This window comes from Mobula hypostoma, chromosome 19, assembly GCF_963921235.1.
Source record: "Mobula hypostoma chromosome 19, sMobHyp1.1, whole genome shotgun sequence".
In the NCBI taxonomy this organism is placed as follows: domain Eukaryota; kingdom Metazoa; phylum Chordata; class Chondrichthyes; order Myliobatiformes; family Myliobatidae; genus Mobula; species Mobula hypostoma.
Window position 1 is genome coordinate 61,886,308 of NC_086115.1, and position 24,117 is coordinate 61,910,424.

The following is a 24,117-nucleotide window of genomic DNA, read 5'->3' on the forward strand; positions in this document are numbered from 1 at the left end:
CTTCTCCTCCCAACCTGGTGATCTTAGCCTGAATAAAATGTTTTGCATAAACATGACTTTGGTGGTGACTCTGTATGGAGTAGAATATCAGTGGTAGGCTTAGAGAAAGGGTTTGTGTAGATCAGGTTGACATGTGGGGGGGGGGGCTGGTGATGGACTAACTATATAATTGTAGTTGTGTTTGTGAGAGAGAGAGCCTGCATGTACAAGAGATTGAATAATTGGGAGCATATGAAAGCAATTATTTATATTTGTAAACTCCAATATAACACCTAACAAAGGTAAAATTGAACAGCCAGGTTCGGAAATTGTACCATCTCGGATTGCAAGGCCCTGCAGCGGATAGTGAGGTCAGCTGAGAAGATCATCAGGGCCTCTCTTCCCGCCATTACAGACATTTACACCACATGCTGCATCCGTAAAGCGAACAGCATAATGAAGGACCCCACGCACCCCTCATACAAACTCTTCTCCCACCTGCCAACTGGAAAAAGGCACCGAAGCATTTGGGCTCTCACAACCAGACTGTGTAGCAGTTTATTCCCCCAAGCCATCAGACTCCTCAATACCCAGAGCCTGGACTGACACCAACTGACTGCCCTCTACTGTGCCTATTGTCTTGTTTATTAATTATTATTATTTATTGTAGTGCCTGCAATACAATAAATAATAAGTTTTGTGCACTTTATGCAGTCCTGGATAGGTCTGTAGTCTAGTGTAGTTTTTGTGTTTTTTCTTACGTAGTTCAGTGTAGTTTTTGTATTGTTTCAGGTAGCACCATGATCCTGGAAAACATTGTCTCATTTTTACCATGTTCTGTACCAGCAGTATGGTTGAAGTGACAATAAAAAGTGACTTGACTTGACTTGACTAATTGTTGCTTCCTTGTTCTTAAGCAATCCCTCAGGAGCACTTGCTTTTCTGACCCAGCTTTATAGGTTCAGAACACAAGGAAATCTGCAGATGCTGGAAATTCAAGCAACACACATAAAAGTTGCTGGTGAACGCAGCAGGCCCGGCAGCATTTCTAGGAAGAGGTACAGTCGACGTCTCGGCCCAAAACGTCGACTGTACCTCTTCCTAGAGATGCTGCCGGGCCTGCTGCGTTCACCAGCAACTTTGATGTGTGTTTATAGATTCAGAGATAGCTAAGTGTCGACTCTTTTGCAGATGGGGCAAGAGGTGCAACAGCACAGGGGAATGAGCAGTTTGGAGGTGGTGCTCTCCTTCTACAATTTACAGATGCTCAGTGTGCTCCTCCAAGGCATGGCCTTGACGTTCTCATCCAGAATGATCCTCTACTTTGAGAATCATGGGCCAGTACTTCCTCAAAATCAGCAGAAGGCAGCATTTCTTCAAGGACACTTGGAGTGCTTCCTTAAAATCCTTTTCTCTTTCCTCCTCATCATCTCTTCCCATAACCGAGGGCGAAGCAGTATCTCTATTTTGGGAATATGGTGATAGGCAGCCACTAGAGATGTCGGCCTGGCAGGGGAAGCTAACATTAATTCACACCTAAGTTCCAGTGAACTTGTAAGATTGACTGATTATCGCTTTGGTGATATTTTCAATTGCACTGAAATGCCTGCTGCAGGTTGTCCATGTCTCGGAAGCATATAGGAAATGTACTGACATACTAACCTTACTCGGACTGCTAAGAAGCACTGAGAGACTGGTGAAGGTTAGCGGATACGTGTTCGACATGATGGGTGAAGAGTACACTACTTGATCTGCAGTCTAAGGGTGAATAAGGACTTCAGTCAATGTATACTGGTTAATGCATTCGTAAAGAACATACTTATAATCTTCCCAACACATTGAAACCAGATCAATTTTTTCCTCACTGAAAAGAGATTAAATGAGAGAGCTCAGTATGTTGTTACAAACCCCAACGGGAACAAATTATCAACAAATAGTTTATAACTTTATTCCTTAGTGGGACACGGAATGCAGTTGCTGGAGTTTTATGCCATCTGTGTTATTGCAATAAATAATTGAGGACACTGAGAATTATAATAAAGTCCATGGAGTAAATCCAAATTATGTAACAGAAGCCATGCTTTATGGAATATATAAAATTTTTAGCTTTTCCCACAGACTGTAGTTCACATTCCTCTATGTCTGATACAAAGCCCGGGATAATTTGTTTCGGTTATCAGCTATTCTACTGGAACTACAACAAGAAACAGGCTTCTATTATTCAGCTCGAGCTGTCAGGCTTCCCCAGTTCCTCAATACCCTGGTGGAAATTCTGCAACCAAAGCGTGGTGAGTTCAGCAGCTGTAAAGTTTGCTCCGTGCTTTCATTAATCACTCCTCTGCCAACTGGTACCTTACCTGCAGATGTAATTTGTCTTGCACATAGAGGCCAAAGACAGGCAATTTGGCTTTTCTTTGTCCTGGTAGGAACAAATAGGCACGATCGTCTGCCGCCTCCGTTCCGTGCATGCTGTATCCCTGCAAGAGCAGAACAGCATTCCGTAGGTGTACTTTGCAGGGACACGATCAAAAAACTGTCGGAGGGCTCTGTGGCATTTCCTCCGGTTGCAGATCTCTGACGCAGAGACACGGGCGGTGCAGGGCGAGATGTACATTGATCGGAATTTTTTGCAGTTGTCGTTTAAGTTGCAGGCTTTGGCAGCATCCAAACAGCTGTTCCCCTTTGAGCCTATCGGTTCTGCACCTAGTGCAACAAAAAACAGTTATGACATACTTGTTTATTTTATTTTATTTTATTTTATTTATTTATTCAGAGATACAGCACGGAACAAGCTCTTCCAGCTCAACGAGTTCTACCACCCAGCAATCCACCTATTAATCCCAGCCTAATCCTGGGACAATTAACCTACTAACTGCTCCATCTTTGGACTGTGGGAGGAAACCAGAGCACTCAGGGAGAACATACAAAGAAAAAAACAAATTTCATGACATATGTGAGTGATGATAAACCTGATTCTGATATGGGTCTCTGCTGTGGACTGAGAGTGGGAAAGGAGCAGGGAGGGAGGGGAATCAGGATTGGGAAAAGAGGAAGGAAGAGTGGAGAGAGCAGGAAGACCAGAGAGACATTCTGTAATGATCAATAAATCAATAGTTTGGAATCAAATGACCTTGCCTGCTGACTCAGGGCAGGATCTGCATCCACACCACACCACATCCCATCCCTGGCACTCCTCTGCCACCTGTCCCACATCCCTCCCACAGGACTCCACCCTTTGTCATTCCCAACATGCTTTGCTCCTACCAGATTTACAAATCCGCTCTCTGCTCCACATTGACAAATACGCATGTGCCTAAAATTTTTGTATAGTACTGTGTAATATATATATTTCCTTATTATATATGTATATTTATATTTTAGTAATATATAATATGTATATAATAAATATGTAATATATATGTATTCCTTTCCATTGATACTGCCTGACTGACTGAGTTCCTCCAGCATTTTGTGTTTGGTGCTCTGGATTTCCAGCACCTGCAGAATGTCTTTTGTTATTTTCTAAATAAAATATTAACTGTAGAAAACTTGCATACTAGTGGCTACTTAATTAGGCACATGTGTACACTTGCTTAGTAAAGCAAATATCTAATCTGCCAATCAAGTGGCAGCATCTCAATGCATAAAGGTATACAGACATGGTCAACAGGTTCAGTTGCTCAGACCAAATATCAGAATAGGGAAGAAATCTGATCTGAGTGACTTTGACTGTGGAATGATTGGTGGTTGCAGACGGGGGTAACTTGAGTATCCCAGAAGATGCAGATCTACTGAGATTTTCATGCACAACAGTCTCTAGAGTTTACAAAGAATGGTGCAAAAACAAAAAAAAACATCCAATGAGTGGTAGTTCTGTAGCAAAGTGACTTGTTAATGAGGGAGGTCGGAGGAGATTGACCAGTCTGGTTCAAGCTGACACAAAGGTGACAATACTCAAATAACTACGTGATACAATAGTGGTGTACAGAAGAGCATTCTCTGAAGTGGATAGGCTACTGCAGCACAAGGCCATGAACTTACCTCAGTTGCCACTTTATAGGTACAAGAGGTTATTTTGTTATATGTTGCAATTTTCTCTGTATTTGATACCATTCCATTATCGATGACATGTTAATTTTCTAAAGATGTGAATGAAGTTGGTTTTTATGCTGTTGCAGATAATTTGTGTTGTTAGCAATGACTACAAAGATGATCATCAGACACTAAGCTCTGTGATGAGTGGAACTGTTTTGCACTATAGATGCTTTCAGTATTATAATATTCTTTTGCTGTCATAAAGGGGCATCGTTGAGAGGACCCAAATGCATGACATAGACACTGAAGTACTAGGAACAGGACCTGACTAGAGAGCTGGGATAAGAACACAGACTTGGGCTAGGACATTGGCTAGGCAAGCGGGACCAGGACAAGGAACTGGGAACTAGGAGCCTGGGCTTGGACTCCGAGCTGGAGACTGGACAAGGACCCAGAACCTGGATCTTGACTCGAGCTCAGACCCTGGAGCTTAGGTGAGGACATGACGTGGCTACAGGACCGGACATGGCTTGGGTTCTTCGAGGCGAGGACATGACGAGGCTTGGGTTCTTCGAGGCGAGGACATGACGAGGCTCGAGTTCTTCGAGGCGAGGACATGACGAGGCTTGGGCTCTTCAAGGCAAGGACATGACGAGGCTTGGGTTCTTCAAGGTGAGGACATGACAAGGCTTGGGTTTGGACTCCGAGCCAGAGGCCGGACAAGGACTCTTGACTCGGGCTCGGACTCCGGAACTAGGCGAAGACATGATGTGGTCTAGGGAGACAGGGCTAGGCGAGGCTACAGGACGGAACAAGAGACTCCTGGGCAAGACGAGGGAACTCCAGTACAGGAGGAGGGAACTCCAGCACAGGACAAAGCACATGGACATGACGAGAACACAAAGCCTTGACCTGGTACTCAGGAACAGCCGAGCCTTGGACTTTAGACGACAGGAACCTTGGAATCTTGGACTTGGGATGACAGGAACGCAGAACGCAGAGCCTTGTTCCTGGGGAGGGCAGGAACACACAGCCTTGGTCTAGAGCACGGGAACATGGAGCCTTGGACTTGAGAGACAGGAACACAGGGATATGCAACACAGAGACGGGACCCCTCCTTGGGAAGAGGACCTAGGGCTGGGACTCATACATGGAACACAAAGCCAGGACCCCTCCTTGGAAACGGGACTTGGGGCTGGGGCTCTACACAGAATGCTGAATATGACGAGACAGTTCTCAACACTAGGTAGCGGCAAATGGCCGGACCTACCTAGCACAGGCGTGGACACAGATATGGTTCGCAACACTAGGTAGCGGCAAACGGCTGGACCTACCTAGTGAAGGCATGGACACAGAGACAGTTCCAACTCAATGATAGACAGTTCCTTATCTTGACAGCGAGGCTCCAGTCTCACTCTGGTGGTAGAACATGACAAGATTGCATGCAAAGCTCCAGAAGGAGGGGGAAGGGAAGGGAACAGTCCAGCTTCAGGGTAACAGCAAAGACAGCCTGGCTTACCCAATGGAGGCAGGGACAGGAAGGGACAGATCCAACCACAGGGTAATGGCAAAGATGGCCTGACTTACCCCGTGGAGGCGAGGACAGGATACTGACAAGATGAACCAGCAACCACACTCGATCCCAGGGCCACTTATATTCCCAGCTCCAAGACGAGTATCAGGTGCCTATGATTAAGCCCAAATGAAACAAGGGACAGCTGGATGACCCGGAGTACGGAATCCATGAACCAGACCGTGAACCGGAACATGGATTTCATGGACCGGACCATGACATTTGCTCCTTGTCCTTGCTACTGGCTTGATTGAATCCATCCACTCATGTATGCTTTGTGAAGGAAAAACTTTTGGAAATACAGGGAACGATGGGAGCAGACCAAGCTGAGTACCTCACCCTCTTCTTTTTAAGCCCACCACCCCTACAGGGGCATAGGCTAATGACAGCAACTCTCCAGAATCAATCTGTTTTTTGCCAGTCTTTCAAGTTTTCCCAGGTGTAGCCTGTCTACTTGGTTTATCCTTTCTCTCTCAGGGAGGAGAAATTTAGAGCTTCTGATGGCGTTTCTGTAGCACTGAGTTTTTTTTACAACCTAACCCTCCTCATTTCGCAGCAAGGCTTGAGACAGTCCATGGCGAATTGAGAGGCTCACATTGTACTGAAAAGTTCATGATGCCAGAAGATACTGTATATCATCGATAAAGCACAAGACAAAACATGTACAGCACCAGGCATGCTCTATACCAGGGGTTCCCAACCACTTTTTATGCCACAGACCCATACCATTAACTGAAGGGTCTGTGGAACCCTGCCGCACGCTTGAGACACCTAGATTTCAAGACTATGTTTAAACAGTCATGGCAATGTGCTGATTACCAATGGTTTCCATTCAGGTTAATACTTATAATTGAATGTCATCATTCAAAAACAATGAGGTAAAGTGCAGCTTCACTACACTCCCATGATTCCGATTGGTTTTGTGAATCCATGTTTTTGGCACAGACCTTCGCTTGGATTAAGTCACTGGCCAGCAGAGAGGGATATTTTAAAGGACTGCAGAATTTTTTCATTCATTAGAACTAATGTATCAGCATGAATTCGTCAGTCTGATGGCCTGGTGGAAGAAGCTGTCCCGGAGCCTGTTGGTCCTGGCTTTTATGCTGCAGTACCGTTTCCCACATGGTAGCAGCTGGAACAGTTTGTGGTTGGAGTAACTTGGGTCCCCAATGATCCTTTGGGCCCTTTTTACACACCTGTCTTTGTAAACGTCCTGAATAGTGGGAAGTTCACATCTACAGATGCGCTGGGCTGTCCGCACTACACTCTGCAGAGTCCTGCGATTGAGGGAAGTACAGTTCCCATACCAGGCAGTGATGGAGCCAGACAGGATACTTTTAATTGTGCCCCTGTAGAAAGTGATGAGGGATTTATACTGTCTGTTCAAAATTCCCCAAGTTCACTGGAAGGACAAGTGAACACACAACAGTATCTTCTCCCAAGTCAACATTCCCAACTTTGAAATCCCAGTTACAGTGACAGAACTGGGTAGGCCACATTGTTGAAGCTGACACAGGACTGCTGAAATGCATGTTGTTTAGAGCCTGACTTCCAGGAGTGCACAGGGGGGAAACATCAAGGAGGTGCTCAAACCTTCTTTGAAAGAAATACAACATTTCGACTGCCTCTTGGGAAATTCCTGGCTTAGGGCCATTTACAGTACAGAAGGAACATTTGTAATCAAATGCATCAGAACATTTTGGATTTTCAGAAGGACGTTGACAAGATGCTGCAAATAGATTACAGCCCTTGGTATTGCAGGAAATATACTCATATGGATTACAGATTGGCTGACTGGCCAAAGGCAAAGAAGGGAATAAAGGCAAACTATTGTGGTTGGTTGCCAGTGACAAGTAGTGTCCCACAGGGGTCTGTGTTAGGTGGAGGGGCAGGTAGTATTGAGGAAGCAGGTAGCCTGCAGATGGACTGTATAAATGGTGGATAGAACACATCTAACAAACAACTTGACAGCCAGTCGCTGCCCCATCAATGGAAGGATCTACAGTTCCATATTGGACTCATCAGTCATCTCAGCATCCACAGAAACAAGATGAAAGAAGGTCACCTTTGATTCTGGGAATCTGCCCAAGAAGAAACCCTGTGCATGTGATGAGCTGAAACATGCACGTTCCCATAAAGTTGAAGGATAGTTGGAGGATTCTGATTTATATATCATGGTAGCCTATTACAGATTTGCATGCAGAGGCTCATCTGAAATTTACATTGGTTATGCCGGGGTATTGATTAAGTGGTGGAAGTGTATCACACACACCACCCCACCATACTCCCAATTTTTTCATTACTGATTGTTCTATTCTCAGATGAAAAATCTGGAGACAGCATTTGAAAGTTGTTGCATCTATGTGACCAGTTCAATACAAAAAATTAGTAGCTTTTTAGGTTTTTCACTGCTGCATTTTCCTTACATACTGATATGGGGCACACTTTAAAGGTTACTTTTTAACTATGAAATAGAATTAAATTTTCAATGTTTACAGATCAGCAGAACATTCATGGTGTGTAAAGGTGAATTTGAGGATGGGAAATTATGGGAATTTTATACCACGCATGAAGTTTTCACATTAGTCGGAATGCAGAGCTGTCTACTGACTGGTTTTCATGGGGAAATTAAAGTGTTTGTCCTGTCAAATAATGTTTGTTTCACCTTCTTGAAGCTTTGGAATTTCTGATTGTGAGATTTGACAGCTACCTGCTTTTGTTTGGAAAGAAGCAAATAATGCATTAAAACTTCAAAACAACAGCCACTTGACAGCCTCATCCCTGACCTGGGACTAGTCTAATAGTCTGGCAGTAGACTATGTATTGCTATCAATGTTTCATGAACAATAGCCTCTTTAGTTTAATCATCCCTGACAAGCCAAGGGATGCACATTTTTTTGTCTCTACCTACAAATAATTGGGTGAAGGCAGGCATAATGTGAGTCTCTAAGTTCATTATACTTGCTCTTCCTCTTAGCTTTGATAGTGTAACGGTTAGCATGACACTACTACAGCTCAGAGTGTCAAAGTTCAGAGTTCAATCTTGGCATCCTTTGTAAGCCATTTGTACATCATTTCCTTGGAATGTATGGATTTCCTCTGGGTCCCCCAATTCCCTCTCACAGTTCAAAAGTGTACTGGTAGTACGTTAAATGGTTCATTGCAAATTGTCCTGTGATTAGATTAGGGTTAAATAAGGGGTTGTCGTGGGATTCTGGGTAGCATGGCTCAAAGGGCTGGAAGGGCCTATTCTATACTGAACCCCTAAATAAATATGATGTGAGTTTGTAAGTTCATTATGGCATTCCCAAAATGCCATTGTTACAGTGGGGCGGTAAAACATAACTCCAATCATTGCAGTGTTTTCTCTGGGTTGCTCATTGATTTTAATTTTATCAGAGATTGATGAACCATTGCCTTGATTTCACCTTGTCTCACCTCTGGAGTTCAGATCTTGCGTCTATGAGTGGATCAATGCTGTGATGAGAAGTCGAGTCAACTGGGGCTGGCTAAACTTAAACTTGGCATTGGCTGGAATGTTGTTGATACATTAATACCGTTTGATAAGTCTGCTTTTGATACCTTACATCACATCACTGATAATTAGAATGGATTGATAGGCAATGATGGGCCAGATTGGATCTGACCTGGTTTTTATGCATGGGACGTATCCTGGCAATTTTCCCCCATTGTCTGGTAAATGCTGAACTGGATGGAAAAGTTAAACAAGAAGCATGACAGATTACGCAGCGCAGGTCTTCAGTATTATAGTTTGCATGTTATCCTGCCCTACAAATGATACTCTTCTTGCTGCTCTCATCTGCTCCTTGAAATCCTCTGGGGTGAATCAAATTGACTGAAAACTAGCTTCTGTGATGTGGGGATCTCAGGAGGAGGTCGAGATGGATTGTTCATTTGGCACATATTCCTGGACGTATTTCAGAATACCTGTCATTCAGGATAGGGATTTCCTTGGAGCCAATTCCTCCCATTAGCTGCTTAATAGTACAGTACCATTCACAACCAAACATAGCAAGGGAGGCAGCGCTTTGATTCAATCTGCTGAGTGTGGAATATCTCTGCTCTGTCTCCTGCGTACTGCTCGTATTGTTTAATATGCTGGTACTCCTGTGCAGAAGCTTCACCACACTGGCATCTCATTTTTAAATGTGCCTGTCACAGAGTGAACTTCCACACCCCTCACTGGCCTTCTTGACTTCATTGTAATGGTAAAGATCTTGCTTTAAATTATAAAAATTACTTTTTTGTCTATTTATAAGTTCTGTCGGTGGTGAACTCACAATCCTGAATAACAGCACCTGTTCAGTTCACCTGACACTTTATCTCTCTGTTCCATTCTACTCTGACCTCTCTGCTTCCGGCTTGTTACAGTCTTCCAGCAATGCCCATTGTAGGCGTGAGGAGCAGCTGATTGTTACCTGTCTGGGTACAGCACAGCCAAAAACACTTAAGACTGAGTTTAAAAACGCAAACACGAGGAATTCTGCAGACGCTGGAACTTCAAGCAAAACACATCAAAGTTGCTGGTGAACTCAGCAGGCCAGGCAGCATCTATAGGAAAAGGTACAGTCGACGTTTTGGGCCGAGACCCTTTGTCAGGACTAACTGAAGGAAGAGCTAGTAAGAGATTTGAATGAGATGTGCAAAATCAGCAAAGGTACAATCTTCCCGGAGTACCTGTCACATCCTGCACCCGGCACATATTATCACACTCGGCTGGTCACATGTAAGCAGGTTACTATGCTTATAATATTTCACGTTTCTCTTATTTTATTTAGTTATTGTGTTTGGAAACATTGTTTTATCATTGAACACTGACAATTTCATGGAGTGATCTGGTATGGAGGAAATGCTGATTCTAACAATATGACTAAACTGAATAAATATTCTCCAGGCTGATGTGACAAAGTTTGCATATGTTAGAGCTGTGTTGGGAATTTCTGCAGAGAATCTGGCATGTGGAAGATGTTACAGATATTATGTTTAGCAAGTTGGTCATGTCCGCCGCAGGTATAGAAAGCTATTCCTGAAATGTTGACTGTGTGTCTTCAGGCTCCTGTACCTCCTTCCTGACGGTAGCAATGGGAACAAGACATGACCTTGATGATGGGGGTCCTTAAAGGTGGTTGCCTGCTTTTTGAAGGATCACTCCTTGAAGAATTTGTGGATGTTGGGGAGGCTAGTGCTCATGATGGAGCTGACTGAATTCACAACTTTCTGCAGCTTTTTCTGATCCTGCATAGTGTCCCCTCCATAACAGACGGTGATGCAGCCAGTTAGAATGCTCTGCACAGTACAGTGTATTGTAAGCATGGAAACATAGTTGAGGGAAGGGTAGAACTGATAGTTTCATTTTCTGGTGTATACAAGTTTTAGACATGACAAAGAGGAATGCAAAAGAGGAGGAATAGTTGCATTTCTGACTAGGGTGAATTAGGACAGCATGGTAGTGTAACTGTTAGTGTAATGCTATTACAGTGCTAGCAACTTGGGTTCAATTCCCACTGCTGTCTGTAAAGAGCTTGTACATTCTACCCATAACTGCATGGATTTGCTCTGGGTGCTCTAGTTTCCTCCCACACTCCAAGGACTTTGGGTTAGTAGGTTAATTGGTCACATGTGTAATTGGGTTTTGTGGGCTTGTTACTGTGCTGTTTCTCTAAATAAAAATCAATAATGGCAGTACTTACAGATGATATCCCTCACGGTTTATTCAATGAGGCCATATGCTTAGAGCTTGGGAGCAAGAGTGGGGCTATCACCTTGCTGGCTGTACATATAAGCCTCTCAATAATCAATGGGAATTAGGAGAACAGATACAAGGTTGGAGCAGTAGGAGATTTTAACTTTACCAATATTGACTGGAACTGCCTTTGTGGCTTACATGGGCCAGATTTTTTAAGTGCATCCACAATTTGTTTTTAAAACAATATACAGAGCCCTATAAAAGACGAGGCAGAGTTCAATCTTAAGAAATTTGGAAGGCAAAATGGAATCATGAAATATTCTTGGCAAATTTAAGCTTATACAGAATTCCAAGATATTCTGTAAGTCCAGCACGAGTAGGAAAGTAGTGAGGAAAAGAATAGGTCCCTGAGGGTGAAGGCAGGCAATGTGGGTGAGGTCATTGACAAGTATTTCTCTATATTCACCAAGAAGGACATGGAGAACAATGAGATCTGGGAGGGGGTACATGGATAATCTGTAGTAGGTCAGTCTTAAGAAGTAGAAAGTGATATATGCTATAGATTACAAAAAGTCCCTCAAAAGCAGAGGTGGAGGTGTATGGCTTATGATCACCCCTTCCTGGAGCACAGTGTTGTCCCAATTCTGCTCACCAGACCTGTTTCAAATGGCATAAATTATACCAATGCCTAATGTTACGTACCCCGTAACTGGGTTGCCAAACCAGCAGAAATGGGTCACTCAGTTGGAGTCTGGATTACTAGAACTAAGAAAGTCTTATTAAAGAAACAAGCAACACAGTACTCTGATCAAAAGGATAATAAATGCAACAGTTCAGCAATGATAAACACACATGTACACAGAATTAGGATAACAGGATCAATCAAGCTCTATCGTCGTCTAGGGGTAAATGACCAGTTTCAAAGTGACGCAAAGTTCAGTTCAATTGAATTCAGTTCAGTTCACCGTAATCACTGCCGTGGGAGATGGTCGGTGGGGGGAAGGAGAGAGAGAGCAAAAACGAATGAATATTCAAACGGCTTCCACACAGACCTTCGATATTCTTCGCAGTCAGCTTTCGGGCGAGCCCTTTGTGATGTCTTCTGAGGTCACCGACTGTGACCCCTCCGTTTCCAGATACGATCATTTCTCTGCGGTGAACCTGGCACCCAGGCAAGGGCGGACACACACCAGGTTCCCGCTGATCGTGCCTTTCCACCCTGTGCGTCTATGGCTTGGGCCCGCGACCAGCCTTCCAAAACTTCCCACCGGCTTGAGGGAGACGCACCGCTTCCAGGGTCTCGTTACCTCGGGGTGTCGTGTGTGTCTTGCCTTAGCGAACCTGTCCCTTTTTATCCCCCTACTGGGGTATTGCCTGTCCATCACTTCAAACAGTTCAGGGTTCAAAGGGGGAGCCGATCTTGACAGCTCTCCTTCCGTTAAACTCTCCCGTCCCTTCATTAACATCTCCAAATGCTGCTCCATTGTTTTCCTTATCTCTCTTTCTCCTGAAGACAGGTGGCAGACCAACTGCTGATCCCACTGGTGCCAGTACAGGACAGCTAACATCTTAATCTATGTGTATTCTCGTCACACCTCCCATCTTTAAGGATTTTTACCCGGGTAAAAATTACAAACATGAACACATTATTTGATACACACAAATATACATCTTTATCAGCTATTTGGCTAATACAGTGAATCTGAAGTTGTCAACACCTGACAGACAGTCAGCCATCACATTTTCTGTTCCTTTTATATGGGTTATTAATAATCCCTTAGACCAGGCTCCAACTTAGCAAACTTCATAGTGGCCAAAAACACTGATGAATTGCGATCAATGTAACCTCTCATTGGGTTTCGTCCCGGACCACAATAATAAGGGTTGTCCCATTCCGACTTAGTTTTCTCTCACAAGGGCTTAGTACGAGGGGGAGGGGTAGTAACCGCAGAGTTATTGCAAAACTTCCTACAGTACCCCACCATCTCCAAGAGCTTTCTGAGGGCTCTCTTGTCTGTCGGGGTTGGGATGTCAGAGATAGCCTGCACTTTAGCTTGCATCGCTGCCAGCTGCCCCTGTGTTACCACAATTCCCAGATAAGTGACCTTTGTGTGGCCGAACTCATTTTTTTCAAGGTTCACTATCAAGCTGGCTTCAGACAGCCGTATTACATTGCCAATATACACTTCTGTGTTCGTTAGCCCTTTCGTCACTGAATTACTCATTCTATAGGGATGTTGCTCACTAGGCTGACCTAGCATACCAATCACCACCCAGCGTCCCAGTTCTTTGCATCACCTCGGGACAATCAAACACACGTGTGCGAGTCATTTAATTACTTCTCCTAAAGAGTCGCTTTGTTCGGGGATTAAGGGAGAGACCTTATCAGCAGAGCTGGCCAAAACAATAGCCTTCTCCCATCTGGTCGGTACCATACTCATCTTTTCAAAATGGTTTTTTTCTCTTATCAGGGGGACCCTAGCTTCATTGATTTCCGCGCTAACACCGACTAGGTTTGTTAGCATATCAAAAGCCTGTGACTGTCTCAGTTCGCATCTGCCATAATCAATAACATCCTTCCTCCTGTGCAGCCGGTAAACCTCTTTCATGATTCCACCAACTGTTTCCTCCAGCACCTCAAAATGTCCACCGAGAGGTACCTTGTGGGCCAGGTTAAAAATCTCATCCCCATAACTCTTCTGCACCACCCCCCATTCCTCATCTGCGGGTATGGTACTTGGTCTCCCTTTCTTCCTTAGCACTTCCTCCTCCACACAATAGCCTACTGGTTCCCTTTATAATTCTGCGTCAGAGAGAGCTGTCTCCGCCAAAACCATCAGCCCCTCGCCTCGCTCCTGCGCCTGCACAAATTCTTTCCTGGTTAATGCTACGTCTGTCTCAGCTCCCTCACTATCTCTTGTTTCACTACACTCCTTCTTTTCACTTTCTACCCCCTTCTCGTACAAGGCTGGCAGAAGCGTCTCAGCTAAATTTACTTCGGCAGTCCCGTGATGAACCTGTGAGCCATGGGCGGGGTCTCAATGCTGGCAGGCTGACCTGTCAATCTCACGGCTGGGAACACGATTCCCCCGGCGAGGTCATTACCGAGCAAGACTTCCACGCCTTTCATCGGTAATTTGGGCCTCACCCCGATCATGACTAGTCCAGAGACCAAGTTGCTTTGTAGGTGTATCTGGTGCAAAGGGACTGCCTCTGTCCCTTCCCCAATACCTTTGACCTTTACCTCCCCAGTCTGGGTCTCTGAGCTAAACTCTAATACACTCTTCAATATCAATGACTGACATGCTCCCGTGTCTCTCCAGACCCGCACTGGAACTGGTTTTAACCCCTCCTTCACTGACACCAATCCGGCCGAGATAAACCTCTCGCGCCCTTCCTGAACTTTGGCAGACCTGTCCTCTCCTAGCGGTTCGTTTACCAGCTCGATACAGCCAGTCAAAATCGCCGTTTTTCCTTTTCCCGTCTCCTTCTTTGGGGCAAAGCACCTGGACACAAAGTGTCCGACTTTCCCACAATTATAACAGATGACCCCAGGAGACTTCCTACCAGACTGCTCCCGGTCTACCTTAACCTTCTCAATAGTCCCCGGCTTACTTTCTGACTTTTCTGGCTGACTTTTCTGGCGGACTCTCCCCGCCGTCCTGACTACCCTTCTGGTAGCCTTTACTCGGGGCAAACTTCATTTTATGCGTCAACGCATACTCATCCGCTAACTTAGCAGTTGCGGCTAACGTGGCTGCCTCTTTCTCATCTAGGTAGGGACACAACCTTTAAACTGCTCAATCAGGATCAGCTGTAGCAGTCTGTCATAATCTCCCTCTACCCCCTTTGAGGCGCACCAATGCTCACAATATGTCTGCATCTCATGGGCAAACTCTAAATACGTGCGGTCCCACTGCTTCCTCGCATTCCAGAACCTCTGTCGTTATGCCTCCGGGACCAACTCATAAATCCTGAGGATGGCCTCTTTCACCACCTCATACCTCTGGGCATCTTCCGTGGACAAAGCTGAGTAAGCTTGTTGAGCTTTCCCTTTCAGGACACTCTGAAGCAAAACAGCCCACTTATCCCTCGGCCAGTCCTGACTGGTAGCAACTTTTTCGAAGTGGAGAAAGTACCGATCCACGACGGTATCGTCAAATGGGGGAACCAGCCTAACCTCCTGGGTCGCCCGGAACCCTCCACCTTGGTTCGGCACGGGCCCCTGCTCTGCCCTTATCTTTAACTTCTCCAGCTCAAATTCCCTTTCCCTCTGCCTCTCGCTCTCTTCTCGCTCCCATTGCCTCTCTTTCTCTTCTCACTCCAACTGTCTCTCTCTCTCCTGCCTTTCTAACTGTTTCTCTTTCTCCTGCCTTTCTAACTGCTTCTCTTCGTGTTCTAACTGCCGTACCCGGAACTCGTGCTCGAGTCTCAGTTTTTCAAGCTGCACCTGTACCGCGTCTCCAGCAGGTTTTTCGATAGACACCACCTCCAGCTCCCCTTGGGGATACACACCTTTAGATACATAGTGCTCTACGATAGCTCTGTGTATCTCCTCTCTCCTCATTGACGGCTTCCCCTTAGCAAGATTCAACCGTTTGGCCAAAGCTGCCAATTCCGCTTTCCTGGCATCCTCTAATGCCTCCAAGATCGGCGCCTTTATAAATTCCTCAACCTCCATTTCTGCTGTTTGTCTTTTCTTTCTTTCGGGAATTTTAACCCAATCAATTTACTCCGTCCCAAATTTAGCGTTCAAAATCGCGGACGAGAACCCCACTTATGTTACGTACCCCGTAACTGGGTTGCCAAACCAGCAGAAATGGGTCACTCAGTTGGAGTCTGGATTACTAGAACTAAGAAAGTTTTATTAAAGAAACAAGCAACACAGTACTCTGATCAAAAGGATAATAAATGCAACAGTTCAGCAATGATAAACACACATGTACACAGAATTAGGATAACAGGATCAATCAAGCTCTATCGTCGTCTAGGGGTAAATGACCAGTTTCAAAGTGACGCAAAGTTCAGTTCAATTGAATTCAGTTCAGTTCACCGTAATCACTGTCGTGGGAGATGGACGGTGGGGAGAAGGATAGAGAGAGCAAAAACGAATGAATATTCAAACGGCTTCCACACAGACCTTCGATATTCTTCGCAGTCAGCTTTCGGGCGAGCCCTTTGTGATGTCTTCTGAGGTCACCGACCGTGACCCCTCCGTTTCCAGATACGATTATTTCTCTGCGGTGAACCTGGCACCCAGGCAAGGGCGGACACACACCAGGTTCCTGCTGATCGTGCCTTTCCACCCTGTGCGTCTATGGCTTGGGCCCGCGACCAGCCTTCCAAAACTTCCCACCGACTTGAGGGAGACGCACCACTTCCAGGGTCTCGTTACCTCGGGGTGTCGTGTGTGTCTTGCCTTAGCGAACCTGTCCCTTTTTATCCCCCTGCTGGGGTATCGCCTGTCCATCACTTCAAACAGTTCAGGGTTCAAAGGGGAGCCGATCTTGACAGCTCTCCTTCCGTTAAACTCTCCCGTCCCTTCATTAACATCTCCAAATGCTGCTCCATTGTTTTCCTTATCTTTCTCCTGAAGGCAGGTGGCAGACCAACTGCTGATCCCACTGGTGCCAGTACAGGACAGCTAACACCTTAATCTATGAGTATTCTCGTCACACTAAGAAAAGTAGTGTGGACTACTTAATGACTATTGTCCAGTAGCGCTCACATCTGTGGTGATGAAATGTTTTGTGAGGTTGGGTATGGCTCCTGGCCCACTGCAATTTACCTATCACCACAACAGGTCTATGGCAGATGCAATCTCAGTGGCTCTTCCCATGGCCTTGGATCACATGGATGATACAAACACCTATGTCAGGATGCTGTTCGTTAACTATAACTCAGTGTTTAACACCATCATTCCCACAGTCCTGATCAATAAGATACAGAACCTGGGTCTCTGTACCTCCCTCTGCAACTGAACCCTCGACTTCCTAACAGGAAGACCATAATCTATGTGGATCGATGATAATATCTCCCTGGTGACAATCAACACTGGTGCACTTCAGATGTTTGTGCTTAGCCCACCACTCGACTCCCTCTATACCCATGACTGTGTGGCTAGGTATAGCTCAAATATCATCTGTAAATTGTTGATGGTACAAACCATTGTTGGTAGAATCTCAGATGGAGATGAGAGGGCATACAGGAGCAAGATTTACCAGCTATTTAAGTAGTGTCGCAGCGACAACCTTGCACTCAGCGTCAGTAAGGAAAGAGCTGATTGTGGAATTCAGGAAGGGTAAGATGAAGGAGCACATGCCAATCCTCATACAGGGATCAGAAGTGGAGAGAGTGAGCAATTTCAATTCCTGGGTATCAAGATCTCTGAAGATTTAACCGGGTCCCAACATATTGATGCAGCTACAAAGAAGGCAAGACAGCAGCTGTATTTCACTAGGGGTTTGAAGAGGTTTGGTTTGTCAACTGAAACACTCGAGACCTTCTATAAATGTACCGTAGAGAGCATTCTGACAGGCTGCATCACTGTCTGGTATGGGTAAGTAACTGCACAGGACCAAAAGAAACTACAGAAAGTTGAAAAATTAGTCAGCTCCACCTTGGGTACAAGCTTCCACTGTTCCCAAGACATCTTCAAGGACTAGAGTCTCAAAAAGGTGACATTTTTATTACTAAGGACCCTCATCACCCAGGACATGCAGTCTTCTCACTGTTACCATCAGGAAGGTGGTACAGAAGCCTGAAGGCACACATTCAGCGATTCAGGGACAGCTTCTCCCCACCTGCCATGTGATTTCTAAATGGATAATAAACCCATAAACACTACCTCACACTTGTTTAATATACATTGTTTATTTTTTTGCACTATTTTTAATCTATTCAATACACATATGTAAGGGGGTTTCGTCTTTTATGCTATTGCGTAGGCTAATTAAAATGGCGTCTTTGTTACGTTATACTTGGGAATGCTTCTTTGTTATGTTAAACGCTGAGAAAATTCTTGTGCTAGCAGCTTGTTTTGGGTTAGACTGTGATAAGAAGATGTTACGAACCAATTGGGATAGCTGTTATGCTTTTGGTGTATCTGTAAGATATTGTATGCGTGGGATTTTGGAAGGAGAAGGCGGGAGAGGGAGACAGAGGATGGACCAGGTGCTGTGAGTCCGCTAACGGAATCAGACCCTGAACGGGGCGTTCGGCGAGGAGAGGAGATGGAGACGGACTCGTGTGGAACGTCTGGTCGACCACCGTTGTTAGTCCTAGGCAGCCGGTCGAGGTGGTCCGAGAGGTCGCAGGGTGAAGAAGAAGGGTCCTGAGCTCCAACTGTTTGTGCACGAAGAGATTGAACTTTGATAAGTGTGGCGCCTTTTATTTTCCTTTTATATTTTATTCTCTATTAATTATATAGTTCCAGTAATATCTATAAACTGTCAATCATTTAATCATATCTGGTGTATTGTCTGTTATTTGGGCAAGGTGGGGTACGTCACACAGCATCCACACAAACTAATTACCCAGTTTGCCAGGGCTGAGGGCTGTTTCCCTAGACGACAGCGAGCCGAGCGACCCTGAGGCTGGCTGGGGTGGGGGGGGGGGCTACACATATATTTACTGTAACCAATTAACTTAGTTACTTATTTTATTTTATTTCTATATAATCATGTATTGCATTGAACTGTTGCTGTTAACAAATTTCACGATACATGCAGGTGATAATAAACTTGATTCTGATTCTGATGCCCAAGGGTGAATGAGATCTATTCCAGGTTGCAAGGGAGGAGATAGCAGGGTTCCGATAGACTTTTGTACATACATACAGCCAGATGTCGTGGTGCACATCGGTACCAATGACATAGCAAGGGAGAGTGAAGAGGTCCTGGACAGTGAGTATAGAGAGCTTGGTAGGAAGTTGAAAAGCAGGACCTCAAGGGTGGTAATCTCAGGATTGCTACCTGTGCTAGGTGCCAGTGAGGGTAGGAATAGGATGCTCTGGAGGAGGAACAAGTGGCTGAGGAACTGGTGCAGGGGGCAGGGTTTCAGATTTCAGGATCATTGGGACCTCTTCTGGGGCAGGTGGGACCTGTACAAGAGAGACGGGTTACACTTGAACCACAGGGGGACCAATATCCTTTCGGGGAGGTTTGTTAGTGCTGTTGGGGAGGCTTTAAACTAGATTTGCAGGGGGATGGGAACCAGAGTGCCAGAGCTGACAGTGTGGCTGGGGTGAAAATAAATGATGTTGAAAGTTTAAGCAAATCCGCTGATAGAAAAGTTGTGAGTGGTGGTAAAAATCTTCTGAGGTGTATATATTTCAATGCTAGGAGTATTGCGGGGAAGGCAGATGAATTGTGGGCGTGGATTGACACGTGGAATTATGATGTTGTAGCAATTAGTGAAACTTGGCTACAGGAGGGGCAGGACTGGCAGCTTAATATTCCAGGGTTCCGATGTTTCAGATGTGATCGAGGCAGAGGAATGAAAGGTGGGGGAGTAGCATTGCTTGTTAGGGAAAATATTACAGCAGTGCTCAGGCAGGACAGATTAGAGGGCTTGTCTACTGAGTCCTTATGGGTGGAGCTGAGAAACAGGAAAGGTATGGCCACATTAGTGGGATTGTATTACAGATCACCCAATAGTCAACGAGACTTGGAAGAGCAAATCTGCAGAGAGATAGCAGGCAACTGCAGGAAACATAAAGTTGTGGTGGTAGGGGTTTTAATTTTCCATACATTGATTGGGACTCCCATACTGTTAGGGGTCTAGATGGTTTAGAGTTTGTAAAATGTGTTCAGGAAAGTTTTCTAAATCAATATATAGAGGGACCAACTAGAGGGGATGCAATACTGGATCTCCTGTTAGGTAACGAATTAGGGCAAGTGACAGAAGTCTGTGTAGGGGAGCACTTTGGTTCCAGTGATCATAACACCATTAGTTTCAATTTGATCATGGACAAGGATAGATCTGGTCCTAGGGTTGAGGTTCTGAACTGGAAGAAGGCCAAATTTGAAGAAATGAGAAAGGATCTAAAAAGCGTGGATTGGGACAGGTTGTTCTCTGGCAAAGATGTGATTGGTAGGTGGGAAGCCCTCAAAGGGGAAATTTTGAGAGTGCAGAGTTTGTATGTTCCTGTCAGGATTAAAGGCAAATTGAATAGGAATAAGGAACCTTGGTTCTCAAGGGATATTGCAACTCTGATAAAGAAGAAGAGGGAGTTGTATGAAATGTATAGGAAACAGGGGGTAAATCGGGTGCTTGAGGAGTATAAGAAGTGCAAGAAAATACTTAAGAAAGAAATCAGGAGGGCTAAAAGAAGACATGAGGTTGCCTTGGCAGTCAAAGTGAAGGATAATCCAAAGAGCTTTTACAAGTATATTAAGAGCAAAAGGATTGTAAGGGATAAAATTGATCCTCTTGAAGATCAGAGTGGTCAGCTTTGTGCGGAACCAAAGGAAATGGGGGAGATCTTAAATAGGTTTTTTTGTGTCTGTATTTACTAAGGAAGCTGGCATGAAATCTATGGAATTGAGGGAATCAAGTTTTGAGACCATGGAAACTGTACAGATTGAAAAGGAGGAGGTGCTTGCTGTCTTGAGGAAAATTAAAGTGGATAAATCCCCGGGACCTGACAGGGTGTTCCCTCGGACCTTGAAGGAGACTAGTGTTGAAATTGCGGGGGCCCTGGCAGAAATATTTAAAATGTCACTGTCTACGGGTGAAGTGCCGGAGGATTGGAGAGTGGCTCATGTTGTTCCGTTGTTTAAAAAAGGATCGAAAAGTAATCCGGGAAATTATAGGCCGGTGAGTTTAATGTCAGTAGTAGGTAAGTTATTGGAGGGAATACTAAGAGACAGAATCTACAAGCATTTGGATAGACAGGGGCTTATTAAGGAGAGTCAACATGGCTTTGTGCTTGGTAGGTCATGTTTGACCAATCTCTTGGAGTTTTTCGAGGAGGTTACCAGGAAAGTGGATGAAGGGAAGGCAGTGGATATTGTCTACATGGACTTCAGTAAGGCCTTTGACAAGGTCCCGCATGGGAGGTTAGTTAGGAAAATTCAGTCGCTAGGTATACATGGAGAGGTGGTAAATTAGATTAGACATTGGCTCGATGGAAGAAGCCAGAGAGTGGTGGTAGAGAATTGCTTCTCTGAGTGGAGCCCTGTGACTAGTGGTGTGCCACAGGGATCAGTGCTGGGTCCATTGTTATTTGTCATCTATATCAATGATCTGGATGATAATGTGGTAAATTGGATCAGCAAGTTTGCTGATGATACAAAGATTGGAGGTGTAGTAGACCGTGAGGAAGGTTTTCAGAGCCTGCAGAGGGACTTGGACCAGCTGGAAAAATGGGCTGAAAAATGGCAGATGGAGTTTAATACTGACAAGTGTGAGGTATTGCATGTTGGAAGGACAAACTAACGTAGAACATACAGGGTTAATGGTAAGGCACTGAGGAGTGCAGTGGAACAGAGGGATCTGGGAATACAGATACAAAATTCCCTAAAAGTGTCGTCACAGGTAGATAGGGTCGTAAAGAGAGCTTTTGGTACATTGGCCTTTATTAATCTAAGTATTGAGTATAAGAGCTGGAATGTTATGATGAGGTTGTATAAGGCATTGGTGAGGCCGAATCTGGAGTATTGTGTTCAGTTTTGGTCACCAAATTACAGGAAGGATATAAGTAAGGTTGAAAGAGTGCAGAGAAGGTTTACAAGGATGTTGCCAGGACTTGAGAAACTCAGTTACAGAGAAAGGTTGAATAGGTTAGGACTTTATTCCCTGGAGTGTAGAAGAATGAGGGGAGATTTGATAGAGGTATATAAAATTATGATGGGTATAGATAGAGTGAATGCAAGCAGGCTTTTTCCACTGAGGCAAGGGGAGAAAAAAACCAGAGGACATGGGTTTAGGGTGAAGGGGGTAAAGTTTAAAGGGAACATTAGGGGGGGCTTCTTCACACAGAGAGTGGTGGGAGTATGGAATAAGCTGCCAGACGAGGTGGTAAATGCGGGTTCTTTTTTAACATTTAAGAATAAATTGGACAGATACATGGATGGGAGGTGTATGGAGGGATATGGTCCGTGTGCAGGTCAGTGGGACTAGGCAGAAAATGGTTCGGCACAGCCAAGAAGGGCTAGAGGGCCTGTTTCTGTGCTGTAGTTTCTATGGTTTCTATGGTTAGCCACAGATGACATAACAGAAGACTGGAGGATCGCTGATATTGTTCCTTTATTGAGGAAGAGCAGGAGGGAAAAGCCAGGTGACCCTAGTGTCAGTGGTAAGGAATTATTGGAGAAAATTCCAAGGGGTAGGAATAACGTACACTTGCAAAGGGAGTGGCTGATTAGGAATAGTCAGCATAGCTTTGAGTGGAGGGAGATCCTAACTCACTAATTTAATGTGAGGTTTTTAAGAAGATAGCTATGAAGATTGACAATGACAAGGCAGTAGATGTTGTCTATATGGACTTTAGTAAGGCATTTGATAAAATCCTATACGACAGACTGATTCTGAAAGTTAAGGCACTTGAGATCGAGATGAGCTGGCTAACTGGATCCAAAATTGGCTCAGTGATGGGAGGCAAAGCTGGAGGTGGAAGCATGCTTTTCTGATTGGATTCTGTGACCAGTGAGGTCCTGCAGGGATCAGCACTGAGATTCTTTTTGTTAGTGATCTAAATTAACAATTTGACTGTGATTAGTACGAATGTAGATGGCATGAATGTTGGAGGTGTTGTTTATACCGAGGAATGTTGTCTAAGACTACAGAAAAAACAAGCCAGACAGAAGCTGTGGTGAAAACAATAATGTCCAAATATGGATGCTTTAATTCATGCCTCTTTGCCAACATGTTTGCTTTTCTGTGAATAAAAAAGCATTTAGTTGCACATTAAAACTGGGCAAATGGACCCAGTTTCCTGGCACATATATATTCAGTGGAGAAAAGATCTTAACCCTCCATGTTATTTATTCAAGAAAACTGCAATAAAGTGTTCGTAGATCTAATTGGTACCTTTGGGTGTTTCTGTTATTCAGCGGCATTCCAATGAATCAGCAGTATGCTTCCTTATTGTGCATATACAAGATTAATTGCACTTCTTTCTACCAGTGCTATCGTCCACCAGCAGGTAAAGGCGAAATGCAAACTGCTGCTATAGCAAAAACTATAATACTACAGATCTTACTGTCACTACAGAGCTCTATTTAATATTACCATTTTTCAAATTTATGTTCCAATCCAATAATCTCACAAGAATTTTGTATTAAATCAGATAAAACAAGGTCATGGCTCTTGTAATTAAATCTCCAAGCGTCTTTGTCTCTTCCAGTTGACATGGTAAAAATTACATTCAATGTGTGCACAGACTCTTGAGGATACTCTTGGCTGATCATATAAATGGTTTCTTACGCATTGAATTACAAGATGAAAAAAAATCTGTTCAGCCTTTTTTTTTATTAATAACCAATTCAAGATACAAAGATTTAACAAAACATAACAAGAATCCATCATGCAGGATTATAGAGATTTAAGACAAGAAGTTAATTTTAGTGGTTTTACTGGAAGCTGCTTAACGTGTTGCTTGATGTCTGTGTTCATGACTTCAAAAGGGACAGCAACTTATTTGGAAGAAACAAAATGGCTGATAGAACATTGCCATGTTAAAATGTGGCGATTTCTACTTTTCTTGCAAAATTCAATTTCTACTTTTTGCTGTAAATTTAATTTTCTTTCATACTCAGCTTTTCAATCTTGAGCTACAGGGTTCATGTGGGGTTGTAGATCAGCCCCAGGTCAGTGGGAA

At 44.4% G+C, this 24,117-nt stretch overlaps 1 protein-coding gene across 2 annotated transcripts in view; it reads right to left on the reverse strand.

Moving 5' to 3' along the window:
• The window catches only part of gfra1b (gdnf family receptor alpha 1b), a 287,571-nt gene that overhangs the window by 71,987 nt on the left and 191,467 nt on the right, over positions 1-24,117 (reverse strand). For both annotated transcript variants that reach the window (XM_063071221.1, XM_063071220.1), the window contains exon 4: positions 2,337-2,682. In XM_063071221.1, coding sequence (XP_062927291.1) covers positions 2,337-2,682 — 346 coding nt within the window. The remainder of the gene's footprint in view (positions 1-2,336; positions 2,683-24,117) is intronic.